We start from the raw sequence: 10,026 nt of genomic DNA, 5'->3' as shown, positions 1-10,026 counted from the left end.
AGGGCTGGCGGTGGGAGGGATTGAGCTGCCGGGCTTGGGGCTCAGCCCCCGCCCCCAGAATTTCACCATGAGGCCCCACCTCCCCGGGATAGAGACCCTGGTGTTGGAGGTGGGTGCGCGGGGAGAAGGAGGTGCCGCGTGTCCAGAGCCCTGGCGGGAGTCCAGCCCCGGCGGTGGGGACGGGCAGCTCCTGATGCCGGCTGGGCCCGTGCCACACTCCGGGACCTGCTCAAGAGTCTTTTTCTTTCTATTCCAGAACAGAACACAGCTGGAGGCGCCTTTCACCCTCACAGTAGAAGAAAAGCTACAGGTAAGAGCCGCGGGCGGCCCTGCCTCGTCCCTGCCCACTGGCCTCTCGCTGTCCTCAGGGCCCCAGGGAGGGGCCCGGATGTGCCGCGGTCGGGGCTCCACACGGTGGGGCCCCTGTGTGGGGTCCGATGTGGCCTGGGCCTGCCTGGCCGGCAGCCCAGATGACCCTCCGTGGCGGGAGACTGCCCGGGTCATCGGCGGTGGGTCACCTGTGGCTGGGCCACGCGGGTGCCGGTGTGGGTGAGCCAGGCCCTGCAGCTTCTCGGTGTAGGGGAGCCTGGGGCAGCCCCCGTGGAGTGGGATTTCATCGTCTGTAGTCTTGCACCTCCCTTAAAAGTATAACAGTAGCTCGCAAGCATTTAAATTAAAAACATAACACAAAGATCAGTTGCCTTTCTATGGACTAATAATGTGCAATCCCAAAAGGAAATTAAGAAAACAGCGTCCTTTACCGTAGCATCCAGAATAAGGTGCTTAGGGATAGATCTACCCGAGAGGCAGAGCACTGAAAGCTGCAAAGTGTTGCTGAGAGGAATAAGAGAAGACACCACTAAGTGGAAAGCCAGGCCCGTCGCACAGATGGAAAAATTCTGTAGTATCTACAGGCTCACTCAGATCTGTCAAAAATCCCACGGACGCCACTTTGGAAGTAACGCAAGCCGTCCCCAGCATGCAGACGGGGACCAGAGGGCCACTCCCACGGGCTAGAGGGCCAGAGCTCTGGGACCAGAACTGAGCGGCGGCCCCCAGCCTGGTTTCGAAGCTCGGCCGCAGCAGGGGGTCAGGGCGCCGAGACAGACCTACAGACCCGGAGCCCAGGAACGCACCTCACTGAAGGCCAGGGGGTCTCGGCCAGGGTGAGGCGCCCCTTCTTTGGAGAAGGACGGTCCGATCTGGCAGTGACCTCCTGATGCCCAGCGCCAGCAGTGGAAGCTACAGATCACAGCAGCACGTCTGAGTCAACCCCCCGGTTCACAGCGCCCCCGGGGCCCCGGCGTGGCCTTGGGTCCGTGACACACTTGACGGGCAGGTCAGCGCCTCCGTGCCCGCGATGCGCCAGGCTTCTCTGCTGGCCCGCCGCGTGCGGCCGGCCGGCTCCGGCTCCTCGAGTGATGTCGGCGGAGGCCCGGCCACGAGGCAGCCTCGGCCCGAGCCTGGCGGCGGCCTCACAGAAACGGCCCCCACAGTGGCCGCCGCCTCCAGCGCCGGGGGGTGCCCTGCCGTGGGCGCTGCCAGCAGCGGGCAGGCACGCAGCCCTCATTCTCACCCGCAGGTGCTGCCCGACCACGGCCTTCACGCCGCGGCCTTCTTCTCGGCCTTCCTGGGCTCCCTGGCGCTGGCCTGCCTGGCTCTCTTCGTGCTGCGCTGTCGGTGCTGGGCGGGGGCCGTGCTCAGCCGACGCCAGGTGGGTCTCGGGGCACCTCCCCCCGGGCGGGTCGGCCATGGCAGACGCGGGGCTGCGTTCACCCCCCTGTTCAGTGGGCCTCGGTCTGGACCGATGTCAGCACCCCCGAGGCGCTCTGGAGGAACCGCCCCGGCCTGGCCTCTGGCCCTGTCCTGGCCACACCCCTCCACTGGTCATTTTTAAAAGCGCCCTGGGTTTTCCTAATAAATGGCCAGGGCTGAGGATACTGCCGTCTGTGGTGAGCCTGGCCTCCAGGCCACGTCCCGATTCAGCTCCCGCAGAAAATTTAGTCTCACTTCATCCAGGGTGAGGTTCGCCTGACGGCTGTGGTTTTTTCCTGTGCATGATGATGATGATGAGACGATGATAACAGTGGAGGTGGTGGTGGTGATGGGGGTGGGGTGGCGGTGACGGTGGTGGCCTCATTTTTCAGATGAGAAAATGGAGGCTCAGGGAATCCCAGGGTCTTGCCTGGGTTGTACACATGGTGGGGCCAGTCACGTTCTCTGACTGTGACTTTGCCAGCAAGTGACATTCAGAAGAAGGTCGACTCACATTTGTTTCGAAATTCTCTCAAAGGTTCAGCATCATGAGAACAAGCTGGAGCACTCCCAGTTCACCTCAGCCGACGGTGTGAACGAGGACCTCGCTCTCGACGACCAGATGATCAACATCCTGTGTTCGGAGGACCCGGAGAGCATGCTTCAGGCCTTGGAAGAGTAAGAGCTCTCAGTCACGTTTGTTTCCATGGGTGTCACGAACGGCATGGGAGCAGACGTGGGTGAATTCATGTATTTGTTCATCCATTCATCCATTCTGCACTCAGCAGTCGTCACTGAGCGCCTATGCCCAGAACTTGGCGTTTGGGAAAGGGATGAATAGCGTGGTTTGTGCTGCACCAGTGGCAGCCTGCTCTGTGGAGACAGATGCATGCACAGGACTGGCCGTGAGGGTTTGCTGAGCGCTCTGCTGAGGGGAAGATGAGGCCAGCTGAGCTGGAAGGGGAGGTTACTACCTCTGAGATGGTCATGAAATACTCCCCAGAGGGGGTGATAGTTTAATTAATTCTTGAAGCATTGGGAGACGCTCTCCAAGCGCATTAGGGGCGGGCAGTCTTTGCAGGCAGAGAGAAGAAAGAGAAGAGGGAAGGAGAGGGCCGAAAGTGAGCAGGATATGCTGTGACGGCCGCAGGCGTCATGGCCGACGTGGGGTGGCGTGGCGTCTCACCGAGGGGCAGCGGGGGAGCGGCCAGGCGGTGTGGCTGTTTGCAAACGGTTCTTTATTTTGCACAAACCAGCGACGTGCTGTTTAGATACACGAGAGCAAAGGGCTGGGCGCCGTGGGCAGGTCTTTGTGGGTGCTGGCCCACGGAACCTCCTACCCCTGCCTGGGGGGGGGCCCTCTCACCCCTGCACTGTCCTCACAGACGAGGGCTTGAAGTTAAGGAGTTAAGGCCTGCACCCAGGGGCACACCCCGGGAAACCAGAGGCCGATTTCAACCCCAGCCGGGCCGGCCCCAGGGTCCAAGCTCTCGGTCAGTGTGCTGCGTGGTCCACGGGTCTCCTTGCGGGCACTCGGTCACGCCGCCAGCTGACCTCACGCAGCAAGGCTCATCACTCGGCCTTTCTTACCCCCTTTGCACAGACACTCACCACTCATCTCTTTACGTGTTGCCTCGTGCGGGTCTCACGTTACCTGCTGAAGCTCCCGGTCTTGTCTTTTACGTCCTTAAACACATCGCACATAGTTATTTTTTTTTTTAAAGATTTATTTATTCGTGCGTACAGAACTGGGGTACAGGCCAGAGGCTCAGGGGCGGTGAGAGACTTCACCAGAGACAGAGTGGGAAACAGAACAGGCAGATGGACAAAGTACACTGCCGAGGGGAGCAGCAGGCGGGTCAGGAGAGGTCTGCCGCGCCCTGTGGTCACCTCCGGGGCAGGCGGGGATCGAACTCATGCGGAAGTGGGTTTAGCTTCTCAGTGCTGTGCTCTGACCCGCTGCGCCACCAGGGAAGGCCGCACATAGTTATTTTAAAGTCTCCTTAGATGTCATTGCTGCACAGAAAACTTCATCACCGTGACTGTTCTCTGTGGCCCGTCTATTGCTGTTTCTGGCCCTCTGTTGTCTTCTCCTCGTACGTCCGGGCAGTTTTGACGAGGCGCCGGGCATTGTGCATACGGAAAGGACAGCGGAGGACTGGCTGATGGCGCTTCTCGGGCGGTTGAGGTGTAACTGGGGATTTCCTCCGCCCAGTCGGAGACGGAGACCCCTTGAAGATGGTCTCACTTCCCTCAAGGCCCGGTTACTGGGGTACGCTTTGACCCCTGAGCTGCAGCACCACCCCAAAGGCCGAGCGGTTTCCCGAGGGCGCCTCTCCTTGGCAGTCCCAGTTCCAAGTCTGTCGGAAATGCAGCTCAACTTCTCAGCCATCAGCTGCCTCTCCTCCACCCCCAGATGTCCTCAGGAACAGAGTGACCCCAAATGTTGGGCTGCTCCCCAGAGTTTCTCTGTTCTAGATCTTGACCTATTTTCCACTGCTTTTTAACTCTCAGACCCTTTAAAACTGACTTTGGTTTTCGCTAGTTTTTCTCCTTGTTTTCGATGGGAGAGATTGTCCAGATTGCCCGGACGGCCTTCTGCAGGGACAGAAGCCATCTCAGGTAGCCACGTTCTGGCTGAGAACCCCGCCAGAGGCAGCCCGTGACGGACGGGCTCAGCAGAACCCAGAGCGCAGGCCCGAGCGCCTCGGTGGATGGAGACGCACCCTGGCGTGGCACTGGGTGCATCTCGGTGACGCCCCTGTGGTCTTGGTTAAGTTGCTGAGTGAAGGTTCAGGATGGCAAGGGAAGCTGGGTCTGGGCAGTTCTGGGTGTCAGGTTCCTTCCACGGCAGGCCCCGGACACCCAGGAAATGAGTTTTTAATACGGACACGTCCGTGCCTGACAAGCCCACTCTGCATTAAGTGGGCAGTGGCCGGGGGTGGAGCGAGAGGGGGCCTTTTGGGCGCTGCGGGCGCGTGGCCGGGGTAGGGTCCGGCAGCGGGAAGAGGCTGCACACCCTGGTGGCTGTCGGGACTGCGTGGAGGGCTGCAGAGTGGACACTGGAAGGGGGAGACCTGGAGAGACTGCCCCGGTTCTGGGTCTCGCTGGTTGGTTTACCAGGTGGGAGGGCAGTGGGCAGTGTCCACAGAGCCGGCGTGGACGGTCCACCTTCCGGAGAGCTGTTTTGATACTGGGGGTGGGGCCCCTCGAGCCGGCCCGTTTACAGCAGCGGCTCCCTGAGTCTGGGCTGAGCGCCCTACCCGCTCGCTTCCTGCCGGGCGTCGTGGGGATGAGGTGTGCGGTCTCTTCCCGCCTCGCCCGGTCCGGCCCTGCGCTCTGCCCCCTGCGGTCCCTGAGCTGAGCCAGCGAGAGGTCTGTCCACAGTCGCACATCTTAGGGTGACCCAGCAGGGCCCGAGTGTCCTTGGCACGGAATCTTGTGTGCTTTCTGCCATGCAGAGGTCCTCTGAGCCTCAGTTCCTCCTCTCTCAACTGGGGAGCCGTGAGCCTGGCCTTAGGGGGCAGGACGGTAGGTGGGCGACAAGGGGCGGCGGGGAGCCCTCGCGCCACGCTGTCTCCGCCGGGCCTGTTAGGGGCTGGGTCAGCAGATGCTCAAGGGGGCGCGGGCGTCCTCCTTCGCTCTCTCGAGGACATCACCAGCAGCAGCTGAAGCGGGCGGCCGAGTGGACCCACGTTCTGACCCTGGAGCCCTGAACGGTACCGGCACCACAGAGAGGGGCTGGGGCGGGGCCAGAGAAGCGCCCCCTCTTCTTGGGGGGCCCCCCGCTGGCCTGGAGGAAGAGGTCCTTGTGCCAGCCCCAGAGCCCCCGCCCGGGGGCGCTCTGAGCCAGAGACTCTTCCGCCTACGTCTCATCCCCGTCCTCCCAGCCTGGCCCTTTGGGGAGTGCCCGCCCGGCTCGGCCCTGGCGGCCCGGGGTGGGCTCCCTGGCACAGCCGGCCCGTCCTGCATCCTGGCGGCTGTTCGGATGTTCCCTGTCGCATCACCCCCCGCAGAAGGCCGAGAGCCCCTCAGGGAAGCTCGCCGCTGGCCCCAGAGGGCGGAGGCGAGGCCGGAGCAGGCCGCGGGCGGTGCTCGCCGAGTGTCACTGAGGGGTGCGCAGGGTGTGAGCTCCCGCTTCCTCGCTCGCGCTCGTTTTCTTCCACACCATCAAGTGAAAAGTAGAGGGGCGCATGCGGTGCATGGGATGAGCCCCCAGAAACTTCGCTGCAAGGCCAGAGCTTGCCCTGCGGCGGCCGGAGCGATCGGCCTTGCGAAGCAAGCAAGCGCGCGTCCTCTCCCCGCCGGCCGGCCCCGCCGTCCGCGGCTGACCGAGGCAGCAAGATGGAGTGAGTTGGCTGAAGCAGCTGAGTGAGGAGTCCAGCCCGGGACGGCCTCCGGCGCGCTCCGGGAAAGCTGCCCGATTTTTGAGCTTCTCGGTGGCCATGGCACATTCCTGCGTGAGGCGGGGACACACAGTGTCTCCGGGGCTTCTGAGAGGCGCCCGGGCTCGTCCCCGTGCGAGGTGACCGTGCATGGTCCCCGGTGTGTTTCAAGTGTCTCTTCTGGGACCCGGGAGCTGCAGGGAGTCGCAGGTCTCCAAGCCACAGGCCCAGATGCTGTTCCCAGGAAGCATTCTTCCGGGCTCAGCCTCTTCCCCAAAGCAGATGAGTCACATCCGACGCGGCCGCGCCCTGTGCTGGGATGGGGTGGGGGGGGTCCCCGCGTCACGGTTACTCGGTTAACGGCTTCAAGATGAGCCCCGCCCGACGCTGCGGTGACTCACAGCTGGGGCCGTGCTGGGCCCCCTGGGCTGCAGAAGGCGGAGGTCGCCCAGGATGTATGCTTGGCGCTGCCCATCAGTGAGGGTGCTGGGATTTTCTGCTTATTTCTCCTGGGGAGCAGCCGGGATTTGCCTCAAGAGAGTTTAACGCTGATGATGGGGCACGGCGCGGGCAGTGCAGCCGGAGAGCTAAATTTATTCCTGCCCCAGCCCTCGGCCTCCGTCCACCCTCCCCTCCCATGTTCAATATTTATTGACTGTCTGACCCGCTTGAGGGCCCCTGGGTTGGACGGGCGATTTATTTTGAGTCGGAGCGCTGTCCGGTATGTTTAATCTTCCCAAACGACCGCTCGGGCCCAGACCTGAGTGCGCAGAGAAGACGTCACCCAGAATGTCAAGGCGTGGCTGCTCGGCTCCGTGGGCGTCTTCCCGCTAAACATAGCTTTTCGCCCCGCTCGTCGCTGATCCGCCTGTAACTCTGAGACTTAGCTGGGACCCTAACATGCCCTCTGCCGCCCCCACTTCTCACGCGGTCTCAGCTTTATCTCGGACACAGCTTTCTGCGCCGGCTCGCTGACTCACCTCTTCCGCCACTCACTGCCAGGCTCGGAGGGACCCACGTCTCCGCTGTGTCGGAACGGGGCCGCGTCCTGCTGGGAGGGGAGCAGGGAGGAACGGCCAGCACTGGGCAGCCGCGGAAGCTTCTGGAAGCATGGCGCACCGCCGCCTTCGGCTGGGCCTGACCGCACGCTTCGCCCCCTGCCGCCTTGCCGACGCTCAGCGACCTGCTTTTCTTTCGCCCAGGAAGCAGATGCCCGGGAGGGCGTCGTGGTTTGGGCTAAAGTCGCACCAGCGCTTGTAGATCTGGGCCCAGCCCTGGCGCTGCCGAATCACGGTTCCAGTGACAGACGGGCTTTCTGGTTTCTATTTAAGACTTTTATTTATTCATGCACACAGGACTGGGGTACAAGCCCGAGGTGCAGGGCGGTGAGAGGACTCACCGCAGAGCGGGGAACAGAACAGGCCGATCGACGAAACATACGGCTGAGGGGGCAGCGGGCGGGTCAGGAGGGGTCTGCCGCGCCCTGGGGGTCACCTCCGGGGCAGGCGGGGATCGGACTCGCACTAAAGCGGCTGCGGCCAGCGGCCAGCTTGCAGGGCTGCGTCCTGACCCGTTTCTAGATTTTTCCCAGGGAGGCAAAGAGGAGGGGGCTCAGGCCCCGCTCAGGCCCTGTGGCGGGGGGAGGGCGCGGGGCAGGCCGTGCCCAGTGGGCCCCCCCTGTGCCAGGCGTGATGCCGCTGCTGCTTATTCCTCACAGACACCCTGCGGGCCGCGGCTTTGTTCCTGGTCTCTGAAGCCGAAGCCCAGGGAGACAATGACTCGCCTGAGGGTCTTTGTTCCTGCCCTTGGTCTCGGCCTTCGGTGTCAGACGCGTGGCTTCACCTTCACCGGGTGCTTCCACAGGCCCGCCGAGGCCCTTCTGTGCCCAGCAGGCGGTCACCTGGCCGATGCCCACAGGGTCTGGGTTTCTGTCCTCAGGGGACTTACACAAGCCCAGTGGTGCGGGGCCGGCACCACTCCCTGCCCTGTCCAGGCCCCGAGTGTCCGTTAAAGAGCCGGGGGCGGGGGTGGGGTGGGCAGACAGTGAAGCCCAGACCTAGTGAAGAGCTCTCGGGGCCAGAGCGGGGCAGCGGGGTGGGGTGGGGGGTTAATTCAAGGGAAGGGAAAGGACACAGCATTGGAGAGCTGAACGGAGGCTGGGCATGCTTCCAGAAGCTTCCGGGACCGGACTGCGCCCCGTGGGCTGCTGCCCGCGGCCGGTGGACACTCCCGGGTGGGGTGGCTTGCAGAAGGCCGATAAATACGCCCCTTTCTTTCCTTCCTGATTCCCAGTGGCTGGCCGCCCCTCCCCCGCACCGCTTCGGCCTCTTATCCCTGCAGGTCCACAACAGCGCAGCACACTCGGCCACTTGGCCACGCGGCCCAGGCTCCGGGCCTGGCCCTCCAGGTCTAGTCTTGCCAGCGTGCACGTCTGCACCCGCCCCTTCTGGCCCAGCTCTGGGTGCACCAGTCGGTGGCAGTAGCGTCTTGCGAGTGGGTGACATCTGCCTGGGGCACCGGACGCTGTCAGGATGTGAATGGGGCCTCTCGGCAGAGGGCGCCACTGCAGGGTCGGGGGACCGGACGCCGGGCGGGTGTCGAGGCAGGGCCCGGTCCCTGGGGGAGGGTGCAGAGGCCTGACACCTCCCACCCCAGCCCATCATAAGGCCAAACCGCCTGGGCTGGGCTGGACGCTGGAAGGATCGAAGTCAGAGCATCCAGTGTGCAGAGTTGGAGAGCAGCTGGTTTCCATGGCAACCGCGCTGTCATCTCCCCAGCAAGGTGAGGGTTTCTTGGAGGAGCTCTGTGTCCAAGGAGCGACTCCCCCATCAGCAGTATCAGAAAACAAAGCTGTTTGCTGAGCTCCCGCCGGGCGCCTGGCCCCAGGCAGGGAGACGCTGGCCGGCAGTCCCAGCAAAGCGAGGACCCCCACGCGCCCACCATCCACAGGGAGCACCAACACACGCACATAAATGCGGCCCGGCGCGCCCGTGCTGGCTGGTCCAGGCAGCGGCCGCGCCCTGGGGGCTGAGTCACCGGCCGGAGCCCCGTGCCTGGCCGGACGCGGCCGGGCTTGTCCCTCGCAGGACTTGACTTGCCCACCCCCTCCCGCGGCCGCGAGAGCCCTTTGTCCTCTTGGGGCTTTCTGAGAAAGAAAGGGCACGCGCTACCTCGGTTGCTGGGAGTGTTTGAGGGGGCGGCGAGGGACCCCATCTCCTCCCGGCCTGGAGTACTGAGCCCGCTGGGAATGAAGGCAGGTCAGCCTGCTCTCCAGCCAGGCACAGAGTCCCCATCACGCTCATTGGTGACAGGGTGGCGGGTGGAGGAAGTGGCCTTTCCCCGCAGGCCTGAGGCCTGCAGCCTCCTTATAAAGCCCGTGCAGGGGAGGCCGGCGTGGGCCAGGCCTGCCCCTCAGCTCTGCTCCTGGGGCCAATGGAGAAAAGGGGAGGCCACACCCCAGCCCGGCGGATGGGCAGGCCGCCCCGCCCGGCCCCAGTCACCAGGAAGGTCATGCCGGCCGCCAGCTGCCCTGCAGGGGCTGGTGCTTGGTGGTGAGCCCCAGTCCCGAGCAGGGGGCCCCGTCCCCGAATGCACATGCCGGAGCCGTCTAACAAACCGAGAGTCTCACCCGTGTCCCCCTCACCCACGACGACTGCTACAGTCTGACTTAGCCCCCCACACCGCTCAGACAGCGAAGGCTCCCCAGGGACGCTCGCCCCCGAGTGTCCACTGTCCAGGGCTGCCGACGGCCAGTGTGCGGTGTGAGGTGTGGCCGCAGGGAAGGGCGGTCGTGTCGGGTGGGTGGAGAGGCTTGCAGGCGGGAGCTGGGCTTCGCGGGGCTGCCCGCCTTGCGTGGCTCGCGCTCACGCCAGCCCCGAGCGCCCTG

The 10,026-nt window shown here is 64.0% G+C and overlaps 1 protein-coding gene across 1 annotated transcript in view; it reads left to right on the top strand.

Moving 5' to 3' along the window:
- Positions 1-10,026, top strand: part of EVC2 (Ellis van Creveld syndrome 2) — a 47,602-nt gene that overhangs the window by 16,913 nt on the left and 20,663 nt on the right. Inside the window, exons 9-11 of the mRNA XM_012724046.1 lie at positions 257-310; positions 1,583-1,714; positions 2,294-2,433. Of these exons, the coding sequence (XP_012579500.1) occupies positions 257-310; positions 1,583-1,714; positions 2,294-2,433 (326 nt within the window). The remainder of the gene's footprint in view (positions 1-256; positions 311-1,582; positions 1,715-2,293; positions 2,434-10,026) is intronic.

Source organism: Condylura cristata, unplaced genomic scaffold, assembly GCF_000260355.1.
Source record: "Condylura cristata isolate star-nosed mole 26May11 unplaced genomic scaffold, ConCri1.0 scaffold00012, whole genome shotgun sequence".
Classification (NCBI taxonomy): domain Eukaryota; kingdom Metazoa; phylum Chordata; class Mammalia; order Eulipotyphla; family Talpidae; genus Condylura; species Condylura cristata.
Note: the sequence above shows the minus strand (reverse complement) of the source record. Positions and strands in the feature narration are given on the sequence as shown.